At 39.2% G+C, this 22,724-nt stretch overlaps 2 protein-coding genes and 1 non-coding gene across 5 annotated transcripts; 1 reads left to right on the top strand and 2 right to left on the bottom strand.

The window, feature by feature from the left end:
- LOC101158614 (cytotoxic granule associated RNA binding protein TIA1) lies at positions 1–11,063 on the bottom strand. Of its 3 annotated transcripts, none has more exons than XM_004072758.5 (12): positions 9,080–9,361; positions 8,256–8,352; positions 7,977–8,075; positions 7,204–7,258; positions 6,979–7,066; positions 6,287–6,362; positions 5,415–5,523; positions 5,248–5,343; positions 3,833–3,917; positions 3,024–3,162; positions 2,688–2,839; positions 1–1,351 (listed from the first exon to the last, which is right to left on the bottom strand). In XM_004072758.5, exons 1-12 carry the CDS (start codon positions 9,103–9,105, stop codon positions 1,213–1,215), a joined length of 1,161 nt encoding a protein of 386 aa, XP_004072806.1. In that variant the 5' UTR covers positions 9,106–9,361; the 3' UTR covers positions 1–1,212. The 3 variants fall into 3 exon arrangements, with proteins under 3 accessions (XP_004072806.1, XP_011477850.1, XP_078808731.1); XM_011479548.4 differs by having other exon boundaries at positions 2,688–2,836; XM_078952605.1 differs by lacking the exons at positions 1–1,351; positions 9,080–9,361 and adding an exon at positions 10,984–11,063 and having other exon boundaries at positions 2,091–2,839.
- Positions 9,625–9,695, bottom strand: trnag-ccc (transfer RNA glycine (anticodon CCC)). The gene has a single exon. It is a non-coding gene; the product is annotated as a tRNA-Gly (tRNA).
- rchy1 (ring finger and CHY zinc finger domain containing 1) lies at positions 11,037–21,531 on the top strand. The gene is made up of 9 exons (XM_004072759.5): positions 11,037–11,201; positions 11,619–11,738; positions 11,839–11,954; positions 13,332–13,410; positions 13,504–13,548; positions 13,646–13,704; positions 14,682–14,711; positions 20,290–20,410; positions 20,674–21,531. Exons 1-9 carry the CDS (start codon positions 11,151–11,153, stop codon positions 20,836–20,838), a joined length of 786 nt encoding a protein of 261 aa, XP_004072807.1. The 5' UTR covers positions 11,037–11,150; the 3' UTR covers positions 20,839–21,531.
- Positions 21,532–22,724: the final 1,193 nt, after the last annotated feature.

The raw sequence follows: 22,724 nt of genomic DNA, 5'->3' as shown, positions 1-22,724 counted from the left end.
TATATGTGCATTAGCATTTTAATTGGACAAAGCAAGAAAACATTGTTTACAGTAGCAGTTGTCAGTTTTCAGGGCTAACACCTTTCTAAACCAAAAGGGCTCGAAAATATCTGTAGGCACTGCCTAATTAAAAAGAGGATCATGTCAGCTAAAAGGAACCAGCTCTATAAGGCAACTGTTATGATGTAGGCCTCCTCATTTCTCTGACAACAAAGTACGTGTAGAGGTTGAATCCACTCAGAATTTTTATATAAAATACTGGCGTTTCCATATCTTAAAAAAAAAAAACAGTTTCAGACACACAAGTTCACCCTTTAATATTTGTGTTAAATTGAAGTATGCACTGCATGGCAATGCGGTTATCCCTGCACAAAAAAAGTGTGTTCACCGTGCCAGTGTCACGCCGCTCGATACAATGTTTGGGGGTTACTTGGCAAGTGATCGGAACCAAAACTGAAAAGCAAGCACCCACAGATACCAGTAGCATTTTACTTACAATGTTTCAAATGAATGAATGAATGAAATCATGATGGGCTTATTTACATATGGCAAAGAAGATTTGAGGCCGTCAGGAAGGTGTGTGAGGAAGAGTGGAATGCAGAGAGAAACACTCTTGGTAGTCAAATTTGTACAAGAGAGGGAAAAAAAACTGTGCAATATTTGTCTGCCCTTACAGAGAAACAGCAGTAGCAACAATCCCTGCAATTGATTTAAATCCAAGAGACATTTAGAAAAATATTCAACCCATGTCTATAATTAGGACAGTTCACAACTTTGTGACTCAATTTCAGTTCCTTTAAAAAAAAAAAAAAAAAAAAAAAAAAAAGATAAAGAAAGCCTCTCTTTGGCCATTTAGAGGGCAAAGGAGGGAAAATGGAAGCCATCTGTAAAACTCAGACAAAGGAAAAACTCCTGACAGTTTCTCCTTTACCGTTTTATTCTCATTTACAGTTAACTTAAAAAAATGGTAAAAGGTCTGGTTCATCGAGGCAAATACCTGTGTGGGTCAAATCCCTGCCCCAGGCTCCTTTTTACCTCAAAACTCCCACAATATTCCATTTACATTTTACAAATGTCAACCTTCAGACGAGGCTCCACATCGTGTAAAAAGTCCCGGTCCTGCCACAAAAGGAGGCCGTGTTAAACAGCCCAGCGAGGCAGTGTACAGCCATCGAGACTGTTGACAAATCTCCCCCCCCCCAGCCCTCTTTATCAGTGTGTGGGGTATCCTGCAGCTCCCATGCCAGGCTGGTTGGCTAGCATACTCCCATTCAGTCCCTGTGTAGGCTCCATAACCCCACCGTTACTGATGGCGCTCATGCCAGTCCACCCAGCACTGGCCGGTAAGTGACTGCAAAAGATTAGGAAAAGACAGAGAGACACAGATGCCAGCAGGTTAGAAGAGACGAAGCGAAAGGGAGCAAAAGCATTAGAGCTACTAGAGTCTGCACAGGCTGAAGTAAGAGAGCATACAGTTAATTCAGGTTGGGAGGATGAAGAAGGCCGGTTAAAAAAAATAAAAAATAGCTAGGAATTTCAGAAAGCAGAGACAAAAGGGGATGGTTTCATTATAAACAGGTGAACAAGCAGAAAGGAAGCACACAGGGTAGACAGCTAGACAAAAAAACAAAAACGCTAAATTCTTCTGTACATCCCTCTCCCATTTAAAAGAATTCCCTAACCAGCTCACAGCGATTAGTCTTTTGGTGTGCAAGACTAGAGGCATCTTCATTTTCCTTGGTACACTCCTACATTTAGCAACATGTTACAAAGATTTTTGAATCAGTTAATTCTTAAGGTCTGTTTTCGGGCTTTTGTCATCAGGAAATATCTAAATAAAAGCTCAGAAAGGGCTTTTGCTTGCTTTCCAATTTCAAGCGTGGGCGTCCGTCTGAGGCGCTCAACCTTTACTTCACTGCAGAAAAGTAAAAACCACAACCAGCTGCTTCCACCACAAACCTTTTTGACAAAACTAAACCACCAACAAAAGCTTCCCGCTTTACAATTCAAACAAATGCATTGAGGAGCAAAGGACATCTACGAAACGATAAGCAATAGAAGGATATTTAAGCTTTTCATGTCCACAGAAATGGAAGAAAAATGCTTTTATTTGGGAAAATTAAAATAAAAAATATTCATTGATCCATTTGTTTTTTAATCACACAAATTAACTGACATGTTGCTCTATCAAATGGTGGACCAAAACATTCCCATACATCAAACTGAACCATTCAAAAAGAGGATTACATGAAATCCTTCAGAAAACATTGAATTATTAAACAACAGAGGTTTTAAACAGAGTGATATTCTCAATTGATGGTTATTTTGGTGATTTCTTCACCTTCACTTTTGTTGCATCCTGTAAATGCTTTTTGTTTTGGAACATTTTGAGCCACAATTTTTTAACGTAAAAAAACAAAAAGAAAAACGTGATGACAAACTGCTTCAGGGGACACACTGAAGACACATTAGGGGCAACGTTTTAGTTCACATCACTGTGTGTTCCTGCTTGTTTCTCAATCTTCTGAGGAAAAGGAAGGTGAAGTTCCAGCGAGAGTAGAGGGAACAGGCCCCCACCCAACCCTGTGTGGCCAGATCTGGTTGTAGCTGTCCCGCCATCAGCTGGTGCTCGCAGACGGACAGGTGGTGATGGGGAGGGGAAGCTCTGTGCACACTGTGCTACTTACTTGAAGCCCTGCTGGTTCCATCCCTGGCTATAGACACCGTAGGTGGGGACCTGCCACCCATTGGGAACATACTGGCTGATTTGGGGCCCATTGCCGTACCACTGGCCCCACTGTCCATAGGGCTGGGCTGCAGGGAAGCCGATCTTATTCTGCTGCAGAGTTTAGGACAAAGATAACACCTCAAGTTCAGACTTCATGACACAAACAGACAAACAAAAAAAGTTTAATAAAAATCTAAATTTACAAGATATGACAACTGGCAACAATAAGGACAAACTTGTTGTAAAGAAACTGTACAACCCAGAAACAGTTTTCATCTCCTAAATGGAGTCTTACCTGAGGAATGGACATCTGCTGCATGGAGTTCATCATGTCCGGAGTCTCCTTACCCCAGTAGCATTTTACTACATGACCGTCTATTGAAGTGCCATTCACTGACACAATGGCATGGGCTGCTGACTCGTGGGAGTTGAACCTGGAATCAATGGAAAAAGGTTTCACGAAACGAGCTAAATAGTTCCTCCCTTTACAACACTGAAGGTTTATTCACGAGCCACAATTTCACTGAAAAGCACCCCCAACAGTACCAGAGGGTGCTGTTGGGGGTGCTGCTGGGGGTGTGCTCGTTCTCATTAGGCCGGCTGGGGTCCCGTTCTGTGGTCTAATAGCCATGGAGTGGACCCTGAGCTGCTGTGATGGGCGGGCGCCGTGACAATGACCCCCGTGGTCAGGATGGGCCTCAGAAAAAAATGGATTCCCATAATACCTTTTCCTCACAGCAGCAGCGAGCCAGAATGTTTCTTTAAGCTCCAGTTCTTACGTTTATGTTCAGGGTTATATTGGAGGGAGGAATCTGAGAATGTAGTGTGGATAAATGTAATTACATTTTACAAAAGTGTCTGCTGCTGCTTACATAAACTAATATACTGAAGGGATTCAGCAGAGACCCATTCAGCCGTTTCAGGGTATGACGCATGCAGCTAATAATCATAAAAACATTTGGCAGTTCTTAGTTCCACTGCTGAAAATCCCCAAAATCATTCAAAACTCATTTGATTCACTCAAAAACATTAGATTTTATCCTGCAGTCAATGCCAGGATTCCATTATGACATAAAATCCAAAGAGAAAAGTCTGTTTCTGTACCTCACAAATGAATAACCTTTGTCTGGAAAAACTCGGACTTCCATGATTTGCCCGAAAGCAGAGAAGGTCTGCCTCATCAGTTGCTCTGAAAATCAAGAAAAAAGAAAGAAAACTTGAGCAGAGTTTAAATCAGGAAGGCTGATGATTGGAGACATTCACACCAGGGCTGTTTGGTCTGGACAAAAAAACAACATGTTCCTGTATCATCCATCTCTTTTGGATTGTAACCAAACAGAATTGTGGGATTGAATCGTTTTAGCTCTATATGGATAGCCAGGTGTTTCGTCAGCTAGAAATAATAAAGGAAACCCCGGAACTCTTTTCCTCTTTAACACTCAGTTACTGTGGAGTCTTTTCACACAGCAAGGATCTCTCCTTTTCAAAACGATTTGGAGACAAATTACACAAGAAAAAGAAGATTTTCCACCTGATAAGAACTTGATTTTAGTGATAGCGCCCCCACATGAGCAGCTAGAGATGTATGGGCTGCACTTAACCCTTGTGCTATCCTAGGCACTTTAACATAGAGAGTTGGGTCATCTAGAACAGTGTTTTTCAACCTTTTCTGAGCCACGGCACACTTTAACCTTAAAAAAAATCCCGCGGCACACCAGCATCCAAAAATTTAAAAAAAAGGAGAAACTCATAGTCTGTATTGATCTACAGCCCCTCCCTCCACAATCTCACATGCATTTTTGAGATAATTGTTACAGAAAAAGTTGGAAACTGCAGCTGTTTTTTTCTAAAAGATGCAATAAAAGTTAAGTTAGAAGATTTAAAAACAGTTTGTGTGTTCATTAGTTTCAAGACGTTTAACAACAGATCTCCTTTTGCGCTGTCACTCTCACAACCCAATGCATCATGGGAAATGTAGTGCATAAAACGGCCGAAGATCGGTTTTCGGAGCTTCATTGTTTTGTTCACTTGTTCCACGGTCTGATACCGGATTCTGTGCAAAGCTACACCGCTAAAGACGAGCTTAAGCTGGTATTTCTGTTAGAACTGAGCGACTTTACGAGCTAAATCGGGACAAGGAAGTGAAGACTTTAAGCACTTCTGATTGGTCAGACCGATGACATGTGATTAACCGCCCCAACACGGGACTTTTCCAAAATACAGCCGAAGGTGCAGCTGAATCGCGGTACGTCATTCTTATCAAAATGTCTTTAATAAAATAAAATAAACGCAAAGAAAAGGTATTTTACGATCTTTTATATTCCTAACTCCTCAGTGTTTTATCAGGGCCTGTTTGGATGAACAGAGAGCTAAAATCCTGGAGATGGGAAATGTTTTTAGATCAGTTAATGAGGGCAATTTCCCACGGCACACTTGACCATCTCCCACGGCACACTAGTGTGCCGCGGCACACTGGTTGAAAAGTAGTGTGTGAAAAGTGTAGTACTAATAAGAACTACCTGTGAGACCAGAGCTGACTCCACCACAGTACACAGTACAGTTACTCGGGCTGGACTGACTCATCACTTCCTCAAAGGACAGGTGCTTGGAATTACCTGGAGAGGTGAAACCAGACATTACATTCTATTCAACGTTTAGCAATCTGCACAATCCACCGAGCACACACTTTCATAGGTGGTCTTTGGGGCAGGGGGCTTTCTTGTGGCCCAGTTAGTTCGAATCTGTCTGCCACCTAACCACTGGCCTCCCATGTGCTGAATGGCGTTCTCTGCATCCTGGAACAACAAGGTCAGCCGGGTCACAACTCAAGTGGACTTAAGGACAGAATTTAAAAATAAAAATAAAAAAGGCAGAACACAAACAAAATCTAGAAACCATGATTCTTTTCATAAACACTATTTAAAGTCCCACTCCGACCATCTTTTGATCTATTGTCAAAGCGTTTTCAGTCATCTTTGAATCATGATTATGTCATTTTTAGCCTAAATCAAAAATCTGTGCCATTATTTAGGAGATAGTTACAGAGCAGCAGTCATTCTTTAACATTTTATCTCAGAGGTATGGGTGGGATCACTGGCACAGAGTAAGCCCGTCTCCACTTCCCTTCACCCATCAGTCTACACGCTCTCCTGCTAGCTTACAGCCCCTCACACCCCCAACCTAACATTAGCTGTGTAACAAAAATGGTGAGCAATATTTGAGCTATCCAGCCGGACACTTTGATCCAGATGTCAGCTCAGACTAGGAAAACAAAGACGTTCATGGGTCTATTTGTCTACAGGTGGAAGGATCAGAATGAATCAGAGCAGGGAGCTTGTGTCCAGCTGATTGTAGCTTCGATATCACAGCTTCAAGCCTTTTAAAAATGGCATTTTGTCTGCTCCTAAATTATTTGAATAAAAACTTTCTTTAGATCTCCTCCATCATCAGCAAAATTCCACAAGAACATGTTAAAAACACCATTTGGATCAGAGTGCGTGTTTAACTGGTTTCAAAATCCCAAAAAATAACACCAAACGCCAGATATTTCCTACTAACCCATTTGTTGAAGAAAGACACAAAGCCATAGCCTTTGGATTTGCCTGTAGCCATATCTTTAACAACACGAGCATCTCTGTGGAGAAAAGCATCAGAATTAGAAACACCCAGAAGAACGCAAAGAGTACATGCTAGAATTAAATAGAGACAAAGAGTTCCTGTGCAAACTAACATGCATAGCCTGTTTTATACCCAACCTACTTCTTTTTGTTTTATGAAAATTTTGTTAGCCAATTTTCAATTGCCTTGGAAACAAACCTTAGGCATGGTGTGAGACAGCTGTAAGTCACCATGAACCGTAACTGTTTAATGTCTTTAATAAAATGTATATCTCTTATGTTTTTGCTTGCATTTTCCACTGACAACCCTTTCTTTTTACAGGGTCGGTTTTTTTTGTTTCTATTTTTTTTTTCAGTGGATAAAAGGAAACAAGCATTTTCCATTCAGGAAAGATCTACCTCAATGAGCAGAGCAAACATTTAAATACTTAAGTTAATAGTTCTACTGTCAAAAACTGACTTGACATAATTGCAAAGTACTTGTATTTGTTAAAGATCAAGAGAACACAGTAAAGAATGAAAAGCACACTTTCAGGCTAGCCTTCAGAAAATAACATTTGCTTTGTATTAAATGTTGGCTAACTATTTTCTGTGCTTTACAAAGAGCACAGACTGTTCAGTCTTGTCACTTACGATATCCTTCCAAATGGGGCAAAGGCAGCTTTAACATCTTCTGTGGTGATTTCTGGACTAAGGTCTCCAACGAAAACATGAAAATGATCTATTGAGGGGGAAAAAAAAAACAATTAATCTGCTATTAAACTTAGTTTCCACGGTTTGAATGATCTCTTTTAAGTAAAGACAATGTGCTGTAGAATTCACTTCCTGCATTGGTGAAGGAATACTTGTTAAACTTACTACTCGTGTCTTTTTTCTGGCTGGTTGGTGTTGTGGCCCAGTTAACTTTGACCTCCTGCAGACAATGGCAGAAGAAAAAACAGACCAGGTGGGGGGTATGTTTACATCATTAAAAAACCTCAACTATTAACATGTTTTTAAACTAAAGTATTTGAACTGGGCTGCCCACCCAAATTAATAAATTAAACGTTTGTAATAATGCAGTCCACCGACATTGTAATCAAGGAACATTATCTAGTTCATGTAAATTTATCTGGTTTTTAATTATTATAAAATCCTATTTTTATCCCATGCAGAAGAATTGCAGATATGCTTATTTAATCTTGTTGGGTTTTTTTTTACATTCAGGCTAAAAACAGACAAACAGAAGAACCTAAATAACAGACACCTTAAAGGACTTAAAAATATATTCTATCTTACGGTACTTTGTTCTTTACAATTCCTGTGATTTTTAACCAGTTAAGTCAACAGAATACTCAAGTAAGCAGACAAATTGATTCAATGAAGTTCATTGTGTCTATAAGTTCTATTAAGCACTTAAATTATTTTTTTATCAGACACTGGGTTTGTTTTGTGTAAAACCTACCGACATGGGACGACCCTGACGAAGGTGGAAGGCATTCCGCCGAAACATGTCGGTAGGTTTTACACAAAACAAACCCAGTGTCTGATAAAAAAAATAATTTAAGTGCTTAAGCAGACAAATTCATGTATTTTTTAAATCAAAAGATTCATTTCCCATCCCCACTCACCCTGTAGATACGATAGCTTACCTTACCCATTATTTTCCTTCCATTCATGGCTGCCAGTGAAGCAGCAGCATGCCTGTGGTCATAGAACTCCACAAAACAGTATGGATCATTTCCTGCCGTCTGTTAACAGGAAACCAACACATCTCAGGTCAACACTTCAATCCCTACCGATGAGAAGACCTAAGCACTAATGCCCGGTGTGTCAGATTAAAATGACAAGAATATTTCAGGTAATGTTCACATAAATGTTCCTGTGTGTCTCCAGATCAGGACATTTGCAGTTGAAAAACCAACACTTACATCAACAATCATTTTACAGCTCTTGCAGGGTCCTATCTGTGTAAAGACCTGCAGAATGAGAGGCTCTGTGACATCCCTGGACAGATTCCCCACGTATCTACGAGGAACGAGAGAAATAAGCGACTTCAAACAGGAAGTGGCATACAAACAAAGGGTTCTATGCCGGGCTAGCAACAACCACACTAACTATCAAATACGGGTAATATAATTGGGGGGAATAATATGGCGAAGGAGGCCCATACATTACAGAATAGGGTGCACAAGACAAGACTGTACACAAGCAAGTTATGTGCGCCCCCCTTCTCAGCGGGGGTGTCCCGTGTAGATCGAGTCCGTTGACGTGGCTCACTTTTAAAGCTAGCTAAAAAACGTCGCTAACCGGTTTGAAGGGCCTCGACTCGAGCTCGCTTTAGCAGCAAAGCCGTGCTTTGTGAAACAAGACCCATTCGTCACAATGTAAATAACGAATACCACATTTAATTGCTATAGCGAGCATAATTGTTATTACAAAAAGATGAAGAAAATATGTGCAATGGTTTACATATTCAGCTAATGATAACCGGGGACTAGCTAGCTAAATATATTTCCATGCGAGTTACAGTTCCGCATTTTCAAATCTAAGTTTTTGTTAGTAGGACAAGAATATTTGTTCAATGTAATCACAATTACCTGGACTAACAGAAAAACTACCGACTGTTTTTTAAAGACATTATTACTCATTGTGTGGCAGAGTTTTAATTTAAATAATGTGGAAACGTCTGAGAAGCACGGTGAATAGACGAAGCCATTACATTCCTGGACATAGACACAGCCGCTTCACTCACAAGGTTCTAGGTTGATCGTCTTCCATCGTCAAGGTGTAGTGGTCGCGTCCGGAGAGGCTTTTAGTCCAATAACATACGAATAATTTATGTTAAACGTAAGTTAACCTAAACATAAAAAATAAATATGTACAATTTAATGATTAGTCTGTGGGCGATTTTGGTTCCACACACACCACAGAGAGCCTCAGTCTGAAGCAAACAATAGGAAGTTGAAGATGGCGGAGGAATGGCGTCAGAAGCGTCAACCTCGCTGCGCGCTAAAATGCTGCCAACATCAAGAACATTCTCTCACACCAGAAAAATGACCATAAGAATTGGTAGACTTCAACAAACCACATCTTTTTTGTGTAGACCGATAAATATTTAACTAATCGTTTAATTTAAATCAGAAAAACTGGAAATTTTAAGAGAATGTACTGCAACACAGTTATGGAGTTATTGCACCATTTTTTTTTCTTTTTTTTTTTTACGTTTTTCTACAGTTTGCGAAACGAACTAACTAAACCAACTAAACGAAAAGCAAGCCAAAATAAACAAAACGGCAGTGCGCCGCCCGGGAATCGAACCCGGGTCGCAAGAATGGGAATCTTGCATGATACCACTACACCAGCGGCGCTACGTGTGATTACCGGACGTACTGATAAAGATATACCTAGGCAAAAATGAGGTGGAAGAAAAGTCTTTGATGGGAAATATTGGAAACAAAAAATTACTTTTCTACTCGTGAACTCACAGGAATAATTGCTGACTTTTTCATACATATTCTAAGTATATGCTTCCCCATGTAGAATATATCAAACAACTTGGGTGTAAACGAGGTTTGTGGGATTTTCTAGAAGCAAAGTATTCTTGTTGTAATAAATATCAGGTTAGAATTTAATTTAAAACAAAAAATTGAGGTACAATTAAGGAGAAATCTAAAGGCGTGTTTGCTTTCACCTTCATTTTCCCCTTAACACTGACTTATTCATTTCAGTCTTTTGATAACATCATTGTTTCTGCTTTTACAGCAATATAAACATCAAAACATTGTTTTAATTAAATCTCTTGAACTACTGAAAATACTTTCTTGCCAGCCCTTTTGACACCACATCTTGGGACTTCAGTGGTTGTCTCTGCAAGTTCTGCAACCACTTGAGGGTTTCATCACTGATGCCCTAACTTTACAGAAATAAAGCAATAATATAGGGAGATTACCACATTGTACACATTTTCTTTTTTTAAAAAGTATGACTTAGAAAAAACTCTACCTAAATATTAATACATCTTTCATTGTAATAAAATTGAAAAAATTCTGTTTATTTAATTATCACAATGTTTAGTATAACTGTATCTCGTATAAGTTGCTTTTACCCAAGCAAATTTACAGTGCTTTTATTTTGGTAACATAAAATATATATAGGGAACAGTCAACATTGTCTGAGTTTTCCACAACAAAAAATTGTTCAGTACAAGAAAAAAAAATAGAATAAATGTCCCTTAACCAATACGGTTCTAAAAATATGTTTGAAGAAATAAAAGTCTGCTTATTTTCACATTTAAGAGGCCTTCTAAAAGTACACAAAAGATGCTGCACTAACAGCCAAAACAATGAAAAACGTCAGTCTTACAAACTCTTGATTAGTTTGCAGAACCATCAATACTTAAACCACTTCATTCTTTTTTATTCATCATTGCCAATTTCTGTTGTGTTTTAATAAATTTTACACACGATACAAAGACGTTTTAGTTGGACAGACTTTTTCTTTTTAGTTCTAGATCAAATTTAGTAGGAAAGCTTCTTTATTTCCCTTGAATATAAATAATACATTCAAGGGAAATATATTTTAAAATATAAATTATCTTGAGGAGGACATATACAGCATACAGTTATCTATTGACAGACGCTACGGTAATAAACTCACATCCCAGACCAGAAGGTGGCGGTAATGCGCCGTTCTGTTGTTTGCCACCCGCTGTATATATATTTAAAAAAAACTTTTAAAAAAACGTCCAACGAAGAAGAAGAAGCGAGCAACCTTCTCGCCTTCGTGGCAACGGACACTTCGAGAAGCTTGGGTTTGGAGACAGCATGGCTTCACCTGTCGGTTGTGAACATTACGTACGCGGTTGTTTGTTAAAAGTGAGTACCCGTTGTAGCCTCAGCGGAAGCAAAGCTGTATGCTAGCGTAAAATGAAACAAAGGACGGACAGGCCAGGGGGCTAACTCAACAACAACTGTAGTGGCAGACCCAGTCACCGTTTGTCCGGAGCGTTATGACAGTTTTGACAGATGGAGCTCATGTCCACTTTAAGATATTGGCAGGACGTCGAAGTTAATGGGTTCCATGTGTTTTGTTTAAAGGATATACACTTCATATTAAGTTTATGATTTTGCGACTACTGCTCTGCTGCTGCTTGTGTTCCTCAGCCGCACATTGCCACATCGTTATATAATTGTTAACCGACATTTCTTTAACGTTTCCTGAGATGCCTACCAGTTAAACCCCATCCAGATGTTGATGTTCCCCTAACGTTTGCGTGTTTTTGTGAACTCCAGGCGCCGTGCTGTGGGAAACTGTACGTGTGTCGTCTGTGCCATGATGCTCAGGAGAACCACCCGATGGATCGCTTCAAAGTCAGAGAGGTGCAGTGCTCCAAGTGTAACACCTTGCAGCAGGTAAGTTGCATAAATAAAATAAACCACCAGCTGTAGTTGATGACTTTTTATTTTTATGCACGTTACCCTAAATGTGTCCTGTTTGTGCATGCTTCTCTAGGCCCAAAAAACATGTCAGCAGTGTCAGTTACAGTTTGGGGAATATTACTGTGACATCTGCCATTTGTTTGACAAGGATAAGAAGCAGTACCACTGCCAGCCCTGTGGAATATGCAGGTAAATGTGTCATTAACGGCAAACACTCATCAACGGTTTACTAAATGGCGTATACTTATATGGCGCTTTTCTACCTTCTTCAGGGCCGTAGCGCTTTAGTCACAATCCCATTCACCCATGCACACATTCATTCACACACTGGTGGTCTCAGGAGAAAGTTAGGATTTTGTCTAATAATTAGAGGTGTAGCGACTGATCGACTTAATCAGTGAATCAATTTATATTCCTAATATCCAACAAGATCGATCTGTCTGAGGCAACAAATCGACTTAAACCACTATGAAACTGTTGAAAAATGAAACATACCCATAATATCTATTGAAAAAAATCTCTGTCTTTCTCTGTATCTGAAGATATTTGCATGCTTTGGATTTATCGATCGATGTTGTTCTGGCTGTTTTCAGAAACACTTTATTTTTAAAAATCTATACTTGATCCTAATTCTTTTGCTGTATGTTAAAAAGCTCAAGTACAATGGGATTGTCTGGTAAAAGAAAAGTTGTGCATTTCTAATGAAGAAACAAACAGGAAATCTAAACAGTTGCAGGGGAAACGTGAGTTATCGGTATCGGCTGGAAAAAATTATAACCGCCCATCCCTAGAAGAGACACCACAGAAGAGGCTGATTGACAAAACCAACAAGTCACAGTGAAAAAGAATCAATAAAACAGCGAGACAGCGAAATATAGCGAAGGAACACCACCGGTAGTGATAATATTCTCCTAAAGTTTGGTACATCAGAGGAGGAACGATGCAGGCAGCGCCATGAACAGGCAAAGCCCACGCCATGTAAAATTAGGGTCAGCAGCGAAAAGTCTGGATTGAAAATTTTAACTGAGGTCTAAAAGCAAAGAGGGGAAGAACCAAAAAAAAAAACAGACGTTGAAAAGAAAAAAAGGCTGCTGTTAGAAATAAACATAATTTTCAGGTTTAAAGTTGTTTTTTAAAAGTCAAATTTACTTTTTTGACAAATTTTCAATAATTCTTTCAACTTTGTTTTGGTCAAAGTCATAATTTCTTTGTTTGTTTTTTTTCAAATTTTTAATAATTCCTTGAAGTATACAAAATGTACTTTCAAGTCTTAATACAGTTTTCAAGTTTTCCTTCTCTTCAAATTTACAAAATGGGTTTTCATTCAGTTTATGCTGTTCCCAATTTCCCTCCATAAAAAATGTCCTGGATGGAGTTTTAGGTCAGTGAATCAGTTCGTTCAAAATGAAACGATATCACCTATGAATCATATCAGCAACCACAAATTCTGATATGAATCAAATTGTTAAAATTAATCTTTAAACCCCTAATAATAGTTCATTTTTTCTTTTTTATCCAGTTACCCACTAACAGATGAGTAAACTATGTGTGTTCTGGTATTGGCAGGATTGGACCCAGTGAGAAGTACTTCCATTGTGACAAGTGCAATTTGTGTCTGGCCCAGGATCTGAGAGGAAACCACAGAGTGATTATGATTATTCACCTCCTTCTGATTCACTCTAATGGAAGAAGTTCTCACTTTGTTTTACTGACTTTGGTTTTTTTTGATTACTTTCAGTGTGTCGAAAATGTCTCTAGGCAGAACTGTCCGGTTTGTATGGAGGTATGAAACCTTAAAGTACATGTAAAACTAATATTGGATTTTCGTCTTTATTTGAGCCCAACTGTTTTTTTTTTGTTTGTTTTCTCTTTGTCAAAAGGATATTCACACGTCCAGGATCGGTGCTCATGTCCTTCCATGTGGCCATCTTTTACACAAGTGAGGCGACTTTTCTTTTCTGTTGGCTTAGGTTTATGTGTGTTAACTGCAAATAACAGTTTACAGACGAGCTGCAATGATTTCAAGCTATTTTATAAATACTTTAAACAGATTTCCTTTTAGAAGCACACAAATTAACACCACCAATGAGTTGAAGTGTCTAAAAAACTTGTCAACTCTTTTGAAAAGTAATAAATCCAGAAAATATAAATTTATTTTTTATCGAAAATGTGCTTTTTACTTTGAGATGACTGTAAACAGCAAAAAAACTTTGCTGTATTTGTGCTACTGACATATATTAGAAACTTTTTTTTTGCATTTTAAATGTGTTTATCACTTGACGAATGTGAGTAGTAAACAGATGTAAGAAAAAGTACCCGAAGCTTTTGGATATTATGGGTTTGTGCAAGAATCAGACAGACGGTTTGTTCTTGTCTTCACCTCCAACAATAGAAACAGAACAGTCTCTCTAAACTAAACACAGACAGGTGCTTTTATTGAACAAAAAAATATATATTCACAATAGTCTGTGAGAAAAGTATGTGAACCCATAATTACTTCTCCAAGAACTAATCAGACCAGGAGATGGGAAACCTGGAGTCCACTCAATGGGATGAGGTTAGATTTGGTTAAGGTCATGGCTCCCAAAAGAGGTTTAAAAGCATTTGCTTAACAAGCTATTTGTTCTGTGAATGTTTACATATTGTGTTTGATAAAAGCAGAAAAGACTAAATGCCTGTGTGGTATTAGTTTGGGCAGATTGTAATTTTCTGTTCTAATCATTTGTTTGTCTTTTCAAGTTAGATAAAACTGCAGGAAAGCCCAAAGGGTTCATATACTTTGATTTTCTTACAACATTACTTCCTGAGCTCTAAACTACAGCCTGTGTCATCAAGACTGGTGTCTTCAGATTAAAAACATCTGTGGTTAAGTCAAGCGGTTCCATCTTGACCTCTTGTCTTTGGTTTTCTTGACAGGACTTGCTTCGATGACATGGTCAAAACAGGGTGAGTGTAATAAACTTTTATCTGCTGGAATTTGTTTTGGTTTTTTTTTCATGTTTAAATCCAGTTTTCTTTCTGAATCTGGTTTCTTATTGGAAAATGGTAAAAAATAAATAAATGACATAGTGGTGAACAGTAGGGGTGCAACAGATCCCAAAATGCCCGGTTCGGATAATGTCACAGTTTTAGAGTCACACTTCGGATCATTTTTTGGATCAGTAAGATGGAAAAAAACAAAATAAAAGTTTACAATTATTATTTCTTTAAATGTATTATAGCATTAAAATATTTGATCATTGAGGCATTATTAAAAAACAAAAAACATTAATGAGATATTTGAACTCAAGACAGGGCTCCAGACTAACTTTTTTCACTAGGAGCACAGTGGCCCCCAACTGAAAATTTTAGGGGCACAACCAGAAAATTTAGGGGCGCATAACGTAAATCAACATTCTAACCAAATCTACTAATTTCCACTGTATTACTAATAAATACTTTTATAATAGATGCAGAAATTAAAATGTGCTGTTTTAAATTCAGTGTCACATTTTATTCTGCACTTTTGAAGATGCAACAACAAGGTAAACTGACAGCACCATCGCTGTCATGACAGTACAAATAGTTAAGAAAACAGATGGAAATTTATCTTGGTGACACCAAATAGGTGCAGCCAAGATGCACAATAAGCGTGTTTGAGATCACCCAGGTGAACTCAACGCTGCGCAGATCACCTGGGGCCTGTTTCACAAAGGAGGTTCAACCAACTCTGAGGTCAAACCTGAACTCTGAGTTGGTCAATCGAGAGATTGACAACTCTGAGTTTTCAGTTTCAGAGCAGCTGATCCGCGTTAGATCAATCAACTCTGAGTGGACTGATTCGGAGGTGAGCGTGCGCACCGCGTCTATAAGAAGCCATTATCAATGGAGCGCAGATATCACGAGTCACCATGGCAACCGTGAAAACAAAGAGGTCTGCGTATTTTTCGCCAGCTGAACTTGACGTGCTGCTGCAGAGTTGCAGTGAATATGAGAACATATTCCAGAAGAAAAGCAACACCGCTGCATCTGCAAAACAGAGACAGTTAGCGTGGGAAAACATAGCTGCTCAAGTTAATGCCTAAGTTTGCATTTAAATCATTGTTATAAATATTGACTGTAATAACTTTTTAAATAGCGTAAGGTGTGAAATAAAAAATGGTGATATTTAGGAGTACTTTTGAAGTGTTATTCCTGGTGTAAATGCATGAAATGCTGCATAGTGTACAGAACCAATCTGGGGGAAAATGCATTTAACGTCGGTAATGTTTAGAGGACTTTTTTGTTAACCTTCCCCTCTAGCAAACGTTGGTCATTTTAATATTAATACATGCAATTGTGTTTTTAAAAGTGAACTTTTGTCTACTGTTGAACCTTTCGCTGCGCAAAGACTTCCTTCTTTTCTCTCGTCTTTCCGACCGTGGTCAAAAGCGCAGGGGAGATTTCCTTCAGGGCTGAAGGGAATTCTCCTTCGGGGTTCACTTCCCGTTGGAAACCCTCAACCTCCAGAGCGGAATAAGAATGACTCCAAAACAGTTATTCTGGGAATGACACCTTCTCCGTCCTCCTCATCCGTGCTCACCCCACCCCCCCCCATCTGCACCTGCAATCGCCCCTCCCCTTGTCTCTCGTGGATTGCACCCCGCTCAGCACACACACGCTGCAACACTACCCCTGTATTGATCAAGTGGTATAGGTTTATATGGGATTAAGAAAGTAAGCAGTGCTAGAAAATTGTGTTTCCAAAAAGTAATTGTTACATTAATCTAATTCAATGTCCCTGATTTCATTTTCATGTAGATGCAATCCTGCAGGAATTAAAAGAAACATGGCAGCAGCTAAAAATGAAGTATAAAAACATAATTCAATCAGGTCAAATGTGAGCATGTCATGGATGTAGGCTTTGTTGACAATATTTGACATATGAAACATCTACATAGCAAGACCTAATGTTGTTTTCATTTTGTATATGTAATTGACTGCAACGAAAAACGGTAACGCTCAAACAAAAACGTATGGGGAAATGACAAAACATCGAGTCGAGGTCTCAAAATCCTCGTACGACGTAAATGTAATTCTCTACGAATTAATGCAGCCTCCTCATCTATTGGGTCCTCCAAAAAAGGACAAGCCATTCTTGTCACTTAGATCGCGTGACGGAAATGTGGGCAATGAAGGTTGAAGCCAAATATAGTGCTTCGTCTTTAAAAAGGGGAGGGGACCGGCAAAAACTTCGAGTTTGGAGAATAAAACCTGCTCCCGACCAGGTTAGGTTCACAGCATAAGTAACCATGGATACTGACTCCGAGTAAAAGTTAACTCTCTTTCAGAAACGGGTTTGACTTACTCTGCTTTCTCTGGTTTGACAAACCTCCGATTCTGAAACGGAAAACCCAGGGTTTCCCTGATTTCCGGGTTTATGAACTCAGAGTTTACACTTAACCTCCTTTGTGAAACAGGCCCCTGGTGTGTGACATATATTTTTGTTTTTGCTCCAATATTAACTGTCAATTATCACAAAATATCGCAAGAAAGGGGTGGGAGAAAGGGGCAAACCTACCCGGACACAGCTGGAAACTGAACTGACTGACAGACTACAAAACAATGCATTATGGGACATGTGTCCTGATGGTTTTTGTAGTTGAGTGATTAATTAAAATAATTTAAAATACCAATTCATTAAAAAAGGCTACATACATTACAAAAAACATTAAAATAATCATAAAATATATAATAACACAGATCATACTAAGGGGGAGAAGAATATTAAAACTAAATTGAATGTTAAGGACAACTCCAACTGTTGTCCTTCAGTCTTGCTGCAGATTCACCTTCATCTCACAGACCCCCCCCCCCCCCCCCCCCCCCCCCCCCGCCTGGTCTCCCCAACAATCCAGGCGAGGTGCCGGTTCATCTCAAACACGTCTATCGTTGCATTTTCACCACGTATTTTCAGTGTGTCTAAAACTAATGTTGTTTTTGCTCGAGCGTGTTTAAAGTTCAAGCCCCGTTAGCTGTCACGCATGTACGTGAGGGACATTTATTCTCCTCAGCTGACCCGACTCCCGCGGGACGGGAGCGGTGTGCTGCCGTAACCCGTAAGATGCGCCGCCGTAACCAAAACCTAAACCTTACTACGGGTCTGTGTGACCCAGAGAAAAGTTCAGCACGGACTGCATGTATTTAGAAAATTACGAGCGAATAGATACGTTCTAAAAAGGAAAGTAAGGAACCCTCAAGAGTCATTTATTCCACTGTGATTGGTTGGACATCTCCGTGCACGACGATGAAAAAGTGTCATTCATACAAACTGGCGGGCTGCAGTAACATTAAACTTTCATACTAAGGCGCAAAATATCATCTTGGAGAGCGCAAATAGCCCGCGGGCCGCGAATTTGAGACCCCTGTCACTTGTACACTAGCCGCAGGTCGGAAGAATGAATCAATAGTTCACTTACTCATAGCTCAGACGCACATATCAGGTTGTGATGATATTTGTCTGTTTCCTTCCCACAGATGTTTACGCGCGCTCGATTATCTCTAGGCCCCGCCCCCTCCACGCATTTTAGCCACTGTAAGTGGCTTTCCCTTTCTTTTCACACGCAGTGGCCGACTCACAGACAGGAATCACTCAATGAAACGCGAGTGTGTGCTCGCGTTTTAATGAGTATGTGCGCGAGTGTGTAGGTCTGCCTGCGTGCGTGTGCGCTCGCGTCTCATTGATTATTTCATTGATCATTGACGTGCCCCTTCTACGTTTGATGTATAAAAAAATGGAGGGTGGGGGAGGCAAATTTACTGGTAGCACATGTGCGACTGGATGTAAAATTCAGTCGCACAATCTCAAATTTTGGTCGCAAAATGCGACCAATTGGTCGCAGTCTGGAGCCCTGCAAGATATTCCTTTATGTAAAAGACGCCCATAAAAAAACAAACATGCTTTGAGACTTTGCATCTTGAAAATAATCACGGGATCCGTGGCACACGCATGTGCCAAAACGTGGCTAGTGATCTGTACCCCTAATGCACAGTATTCATTATTGCTGATGTCCAGTCAGCAGATATTCATGCATATATTGTCTTTTAACAATGTCCAACATTAAACCGTTTTGTATTCAATAGACATAATTTAACAATTGAGAGCGATTACAAATTGCACGGACTCTAAGCAAAAAAAAAAGGTAGTTCATTTCCAGAAATGCTCTATTTAACAAAAAACTCTAAAAGTGTTAATTAATCAACCAAAGACAGCCTTACTTTGTTCAGCTGTTTTCTAATGCAAACACTGGCTTTTGGTTGTTGCTTTTGCTGCGTGTGCTCATTCTGAATTGAACTTTTATTGTCATTACATGTAAGTTGTTGAGCAATGCTGATGTCATGCTTGGCAAGCAGATGATTTTGGCACAACACCGGGACATTTTGTAACACCGGTTGCTACAGGGAAGCATGTGTAAAAGTTGTGAGGGAGGGGGGCGATTTACAGCAGTGGTCATGATGACAGACACCAGCACTGGTCTGTGGGTCGACTGCTACTGGATCCCAGAGAGAATAAATAATTCACATTATTTCTATTTTCTTTATAATCGGATTCTAACGAATGTTTTATTTTGGAGATTCTCTTGATGCATGTCAGGATGCTGTCCTCACTCGTGTCTTACATAAATCAACCTTCTATTCAAGGTGCTGCTAGTACCACACAATCAACATCATTGATAAACTCACACCCCCAAGCTAGCAAGGTAGACAAAAACGAGCGTCTTCATAAAGAATAGTATATGACTTTAAGGGAGAAGAAAGTTTAACAGACAGAAAACAGGATTTCTACGCAAAATGTGGATTTATTACCACAGTTGTTCCAATACATGTAAACTTGTTCTGCATAATACTCGACGATCGCCTCTCTGTTATAAGGATGCTGCTTAAAAAGTTTAAAACACAGTGAACTTTTATTACATTTAGAAAATACTGCTTTCTAGGTTATCATTTTATTTTTGTTATATTTCTCTTGCGCACCTTAGAGTTTACCACAAACAAATATTGTCTGACATGAAGCTAGTCTGTGGTGTAAAAAAAAATGTTAAAGGGTTGTTTCTTTAAGCTGCAAATGGACCGCTATGCTGAGAGTCTATATGGAGAAGTATGTTGCAGAGACACTGATGTGTTCACCGTCATATAATCAAGTAGCACAAATCAACCAGTTAAAATGTATTGCCAAAAATGAACATATGATTTTTATTTTTTTACATTTCTCATAAAATATTGTCTGTTTCTGTGTATTCTTAATCAAATCTAGTGCTATTGCTTATTTTAAGGCTTCTGTATGTACATTTTTTAAAGACAATTTTAGCTGTGTTCACTAATCTAGTCTTCTGCTCATTAATCAAAAATATTAGCTGCTTGTGAGGAAAGATGTTTTTTTTTCCTTCATCTACAGTCTTAGTAGTAGTAAAATATTAGGATTGATGCTAAGTTTGATCATCTGTATACATCTATGGTGTTGAGTTATTTAAAAGGGTCCTGGCTTCCTGTGCTCTGCATGTTTCAGCGTCCACCGCTGCCCCCTGTGCATGCGGTCTGCTTGGAACCTGGACTACCACTGGAACTTGCTTGACAAAGAGATTGCTCAGACACCGATGCCCTCTGAGTACCAGGATGCCACAGTCCAAGTAAGGCTATGGAAACCCCCTCACTAAATTAGAAAACAAAACTATTTCCATGGACAAATTAGAAAAAAACAAAGGTTGAAAAAAAAAGTAGAGCTTATTTTTGGCACTAAAGCCTCAAAGTTCTCTGCTATGCCTCTGTGGCATCCCAGAGCAAAACTATTTCTCTGCAGAATGAATCAAATATTTAGTTTCTGTCTACTTTTCTAAGTTGCAGAAATGTTTAAGTCAATTCTTTTTTCTTTTTTTTTTCTAAATTTTAATAGGTGATATGTCATGATTGCCAAACCCACTGCACGGTCCCTTTCCATGTGTTGGGGCTGAAGTGCACAGGCTGTGGCTCCTACAACACCGCACAGGACGGAGGGCTAATGTGGCAGCAGGAAGGGCAAAACCTCCAGGATGAAGGAGAACCAGAGCAGCAGGACTAGCCTGGATGACATCTGTCACTCTGGAAATGTATACAAAGTGACACTCTGTTGCTACACCTGTCACCTGTATTTTTTTGACTCGCTCAGAACGCAGACTGAGCCAATGTTTGTCCATAATCCATCTATCTCGTGGACCTGATGTCACTCGTCAGGGCTGGAATCGATCCTAGGATGCAGCTGTCGAGGACACACTGGCCGGTCAGTTGGAGCGCTTCCACACGGACGCAGACAAGTCAGTTTATCTGATCTGCATGCCTTTTAGTCTGTGACAGGGAACCCATGGAGGGATGCTCACAGTACACCAATGCTGCAGTTTAGGTGGAACCCAGGAAATAGTTTGAACTGTGGATTTTGTAACAGCTGTGACCAGTTAGAATTGTCCATTTGTGATGGGTTAAATGAACTTGTTCTGTAGAGGACTCGTGTATTGTAAGACTATAGCGGAACAGCAGAAAACAAATCCTCTTTTTCTTTATTTTGCTGGAATTACTTTGCTTCTGTTGACTGTATTGTTAATTCAAGGTGTTAACAGGAAGTGATGATGGCAAATGTCACAAGCTGGACGTCAACTAATCCTGATCTTCAGACTTTCTGAAGACCATGGCAGCATAAAATCTGCACTTGAAAACACAAACCGAATCCATTCATTTCTGTTTCTCTTGATTGATTCCTCAATAAATGCATGAAAACACAGATACATTTGCTGTAATTATTAAGCTCAATGTTTTATTTCTCATCTGACATAAAATGTGAGACAGGTTAAAAAGTTCATAAGCATTATATTTTAAATTCAAATATAGGTAATATTCCATCAGTTTCAAACATTTTTAGCATTCAGGATTATGCTCCTATGTTTTATAGGAAAAGTCACTTCAACAGAATCATCTGGTCATGCATGTTTACAATAGATATGACCTCTTTAGTATAGTGACAGTTGTGCAGGTATTTGCTTTTTCAATGTTTATTCACTCAAGTTTTTGTTTCTGGGATGACTTGTAAATTTGTGTTCCTGAATCAACAATTGTTTCGGTCAAAGACCAACATTTAGATTCATTCAGTTCTAAATGAATGTAAATCATAACATTTTACACGAGTGCTCATATGTTAAACAGATTGATCTTTTGCTGTATTTAACCCTTTTAATAACCCACCCAGAGAAAGAAAAGGAAAAACATGTTTTGATATTCTATTTGGTGAAAAATAGTTTTAAAATGTGTTTTCAAAAAGTAATCCTTTTAATACAGCTAGTTGTGGATAACAATTCATTTAAGCGTGATTTCATTTCAATGGTTGCCGTTGATCTTTAAAAGCCTGGATGATCATGATCATGTCATTCTACAGATTTTCTGTCGAAAACTCATTAACAAAACAAGGAAGAGAGTTTATAGAAGGAAAACTAAAGAGGAAGAAAAAAAACATTCCAACAAAAATCAGCTCAGTGGCCCTGTGGTAAAGTGTCTGCCCTGGGACTGGAAGGTTGTGAATTCAAATCCAGGCCGAGTCATACCAAAAACCTGTGCCTCCCTGCTTATCACTGAACTTAAAGGGGTTGGATTGGTGGGTTAAACCTCCAAATGGTTCCCGAGTGCGGCTGTCTGCAGCTCACTGCTCCCCCAGGGGATGGGTCAAATGTGGAGAACAAATTTCACACAATAGGTGCTTGACAACTAATGAGACTTTAACTTTAAAATTACGTTTTGTAAAAGAACATCTACCAGAAAAAGCATTCTGTGGACAGGTGAAGCTCAAATTGAGTTTGTAAATAGCACAGTGCTGCAAATATACGACTGTGAATTGAGGTGGAGGAAGCGTCATGGTTAGGGGCTGCTTTACCTGGACAGATTGTTATTGTAAAAATGCTTCCCAAGTATTGCCAAACCATTTTG

This window comes from Oryzias latipes, chromosome 9, assembly GCF_053564925.1.
Source record: "Oryzias latipes strain Hd-rR chromosome 9, Olatipes_Hd-rR_3.1".
NCBI lineage: Eukaryota > Metazoa > Chordata > Actinopteri > Beloniformes > Adrianichthyidae > Oryzias > Oryzias latipes.
Note: the sequence above shows the minus strand (reverse complement) of the source record. Positions and strands in the feature narration are given on the sequence as shown.